This window comes from Monoraphidium neglectum (genome assembly GCF_000611645.1).
Source record: "Monoraphidium neglectum strain SAG 48.87 unplaced genomic scaffold scaffold02661, whole genome shotgun sequence".
Lineage (NCBI taxonomy): Eukaryota > Viridiplantae > Chlorophyta > Chlorophyceae > Sphaeropleales > Selenastraceae > Monoraphidium > Monoraphidium neglectum.
Window position 1 is genome coordinate 4,209 of NW_014010967.1, and position 3,898 is coordinate 8,106.

General features: G+C 64.8%; 2 protein-coding genes across 2 annotated transcripts in view; both read left to right on the forward strand.

The window, feature by feature from the left end:
• Positions 1–1,153, forward strand: part of MNEG_11259 (Subtilisin BL) — a gene marked incomplete at both ends in the record, with an annotated part of 3,449 nt that extends 2,296 nt beyond the window's left edge. Inside the window, 2 exons of the mRNA XM_014040269.1 lie at positions 333–530; positions 849–1,153. Of these exons, the coding sequence (XP_013895723.1) occupies positions 333–530; positions 849–1,153 (503 nt within the window). The remainder of the gene's footprint in view (positions 1–332; positions 531–848) is intronic.
• A 2,206-nt stretch (positions 1,154–3,359) lies between these two features.
• MNEG_11260 (hypothetical protein) overlaps positions 3,360–3,898 on the forward strand; it is a gene marked incomplete at both ends in the record, with an annotated part of 1,088 nt that continues 549 nt past the window's right edge. The window contains one exon of the mRNA XM_014040270.1: positions 3,360–3,497. Within this exon, the coding sequence (XP_013895724.1) occupies positions 3,360–3,497 (138 nt within the window). The remainder of the gene's footprint in view (positions 3,498–3,898) is intronic.

Consider the following 3,898-nt stretch of genomic DNA (forward strand, 5'->3'; position numbering starts at 1 on the left):
GGGTGAGGCGCCGCCGCCGCTGACCGCTGTTGACTGGGCACACGGAGCCCGCCGCGCCGCAGGCTCCGTGCCGGCAGCGGTTTGCGTCAGGCCTTTTGCGGCCGCGCAGCGCCTCGCCTCGAGTGTGTACTGCAGAGTGGCTTCCCACCGCCACCAGCAACAGCGTTGAGGTGCATCAAGCGTCTGGAGTGGCACACCGCTGCTGGATGTTTATGTTTTAGTCTGTTGCCTCGTCCAATCGATCACTCGCTGTCCACCTGACTGATTCCCTCCCCTTTTTCTTCACCCACCAATGGACACCCTCAATCCTCAACGCCCACCACCACCCGCAGGCAACAAGGGTGAGAGCATGTACAACACGTCCCCCCCCGACTGCGCCAACGCCCTGGCCGTGACCTCCATGACAGACTACGACGGAAAGCCGGGCGGTGCGTCGACGCCGCCGGACATGGTCAACGCCGACGACACATACACCGACTTTTCGAACTTTGCGCAGGCCTACTCTGCCAACCGCGTCGTGGCAGCGCCAGGTGCGCAAAACCGCCCGTGGGCGCTGCGACGTGTTGCCAGCCCTCCAACCTCATCGGTGCTTCTGGGCAAGGGCCCCTGCATAGGCCCTGGGAGTCGCAAGGGGCAGGGCCGGTCGCCGGTCGCCGGTCGCTCACCCCCCCTTGGCACCACAGATCTCATCGACCGCTGCTTCTTGTTGACACCAGGCTCCTTGCCAGGGCAGACAAGAAGACCCCGCTGTCTGCAGCCCCACGGCCGGCCTTGTGCCACTCCTCCTCCTTGCGTGAAATCCCCACCAACCCGTCTCCACCCACCCACCCTCGTCCCGCCGCCCCCAGGCCGCCTCGTCCTCAGCACGTGGTCCCAGCGCGCCTGCGGCCGCTACAGCATCCAGTGCGTCCCCTGGGGCCCCTACGCCTACATGAGCGGCACCTCCATGGCCGCCCCAATGGTGTCGGCCCTCACCGCGCGCTGCTACGCCAAGGGCGCGTGCTCCTCCGAAAACGGCACCGAGATGGCACGGATTGTGGCCAACGCCGCCAACTACGCGAGGGGCAACCGTGGGTACGGGTTTGTGGGGGACCCCTACCGGCCGGTGAGGGGGCGGTTCTTCGGGCACCTGGTGTGGGGCAACATGTGGTGATGACGTCAGCCGCACGCCGTCATGTGGTGATGCTGTCGGCACCGCGTCATCACGCATGCCGTCACGTTACGAGGACACTTTCATGGCGCACCTGGACGCGGCTTGCCGTCGGACGGCTGCGGCGGCAGTGGCAGGCCGCCCTCTGTGGCTGCGAGCTGTTCTGATTGTAGTTAGCGCACTATCCTTGTGCCGAGCATCGACATTGATTGACCGGTTGATTTGTTATCCTCAACAGGCTGGGATGTGCAGCAGCTTCAGCTGTGTGCACGGATGCGGCTAATAACCCCTTCACTGCCCCACGTGGGGCCATCCATTTCCACTGTGGCTGTCGCACCACGCTGTCAATGTACATTCCGTCCAATGTGCAGCCCCTCTCGGCCCCTAAGGCCGAGCTTCCCTCCTGTTGGCGCCACGTGCGCCCTCGCGGCAGCTGCCGCTGTCGCCCGCATACGCGCAGCTGGTTCAACCCCTTGCCTGGCCCCCTTCTGGGCTGCGACGCCCCCCCCATACACACAAATACACACAATAAACAACCCCAGCCTGCCGCAAGGCAGGCCTGCAGACACTTCGATTCCATTCGTTCACAGACCCTTCCTGCATCCCCTTATTACTGCATGCCTTACCGCCGACCTGGCGGCCAATAAGTAAAGACCATCCAATGTATGCCCGCGCCCATCGGGGCGTGCTGGCGCGAGCGAGCAGGTGACAGCAGGCAGCCCGCCGCCGCAGCCGCAGCCCGCCGCCACCGCTCGCGTTCGTGAAGCAAGGCGCCTACCCAGCCGTCTCCCGGGGCGGTGGGACTGAAGGGTTGAACCCTGACTGAAGCCTGAACCCTAAACCTCTATCTGGGCTCTATCGCAAAACAAAGCAACATGCCATCCTCATCCGCCGCCGCCGTCATCATCATCAATTTGTGCATTGAACGTCTCAGCAAGGTCTGGGTGCAGCGCCAGCAGCTGCTGCTTGCGTAACCTGGGCGGCGGGTCAGGCAGCGGGGCCGCAGGGTTGAGCGCTCGGCGGGGCACGCGGCGTGCGCCCATGTTTCGCAGGGCGGGCGCTCTCCTGCCATCGAAGCTGCCAAGCAGCTGCGCGGCGAGCGCCATGCGCGTTGGCCCCAGCAACCCTGAGTCCTGGGACCTGGTCCACTTCGTCCAAGGCAGCCTCGCCCCAGCCCCCAAGAACCTGAGGAATTCGCCGACGGCGTCCAGGTCCGCGCGCGCCCCCGCCAGCTGCGCGGCAGCTGCCTCGAGGTCGGCCATCTGCCCCTCCAGCTGCACGCGGGCCGTTGTGTTAAAGTCGCGCAGCTGCTTGCGCGCGGCCTTGAGCTGGCGCAAGCTGGGGAGCCGGTGGGGTGTTGATTGGCGAGGCTGTTGCTGGCTAAACGAGTGAACATCGGCCGTTGGTGGGGGCGGGGTTCACGGTTTCGCGCCGGTAGTATGCGGGCTGTGATATTGCCCGGCAGACAGCTGCTTTCAAGTGGAGGCATGCAGTCAAAGCGGGCAGTTTGGAGAGCTGTCATTCACAGCGCTCCCCGCGAGCAGCCTGCGCCACTGGTGGTGGCCCCCGCGCGGCCCCGTTGTGGCGCCGCTCACGTTGTGGCTTGTGCTGCGCGGACCAGGTACAGCGAGGGCTTATCGACGACGCCGGACAGCGCGGCCCTCAGCACCGCAGCTGTGTCGCTCGCGCCGCCCTGGTCTGCAACTTGCGGTGCTGCCAAGTGGGGCGTGGTCGGTTGAGACGGTGCGACGGGCGGCGCAACATTTGGTGCCACCCCCGGGACCAAGGGCGGCGGGGCAGCAGCCGCGTCTGCTGAAGCGCCTGGCGCCTGAGATCGGTCAAAGGGCCTTTTTTCTTGAGGATTGCTCATGGTTCGCTGGTAAGGTGCGGCAAATGACGGGGATCCTGGTGCCGGGGTGATCAGTGCCGATGCGCTTGATGTCCTCTATGACGAAGGTTCACGTCAAAAAAAAATTATTTCGATTGCATCACCTGCAAACTTAACCGCTGAGAGCAACACTGAGGCATGCAACGACGTTAGATCAGTGCCTACAGTCACCAACCTCTCTTTGATCACGACGCCTAGAAGCCTAGCAGAGAGCTCGACGTGTGATTCATAGAGTATCTAGATTCCACCACACCGTCCTGGGGAGCATTGCTACTGCAGGCCTCACACAAGCAGCGGCACGCCGTGCCGCAGCGTCGCACCATGCAGCCGCTGCGACCGCTGATCGCGGCGCCGCCGCTGCTGCTGGTGCTGCTGCTGGCGGCCTGCCCCCTCCGCGCGCTGGGCATCCATCACCTGAATGTCCACGTGGGCGCAAAGTCGAAGGCGCAAATGACAGAGGTGGGGTGACTCACGTTTTAGGGTGCCTAGCACCCCAGCACCACACCAGCCACGCAAGGGACACCCGGCCCCGCCGCTTTTGCTGCGCCCCAGCGGCCCGAGCAGCAACCGAGGATCCTGGTCGCTTGCGGCTCCTGCGCGCACGCACCTATTGCTATTACGGTGCTGCCACTGCGTCGCAGCAGCAGCGGCGGCGGCGGCGGGGGCATGGCCGAATGTTGGGCAAACACTGGGTCTACGATGGGCTCCGCCACAACAGCAGAGCCGTTCAGCAGCACACAAACACCCAACACCCGCAAGACCTCACCCAAACCAGCCGCCGCATGTCTGACCGGTACCTTCGATCCTCCAATCCCCAACAACCTGACCCCCCCCCCCCCCCCCGCAGATAGCCCGCCGCC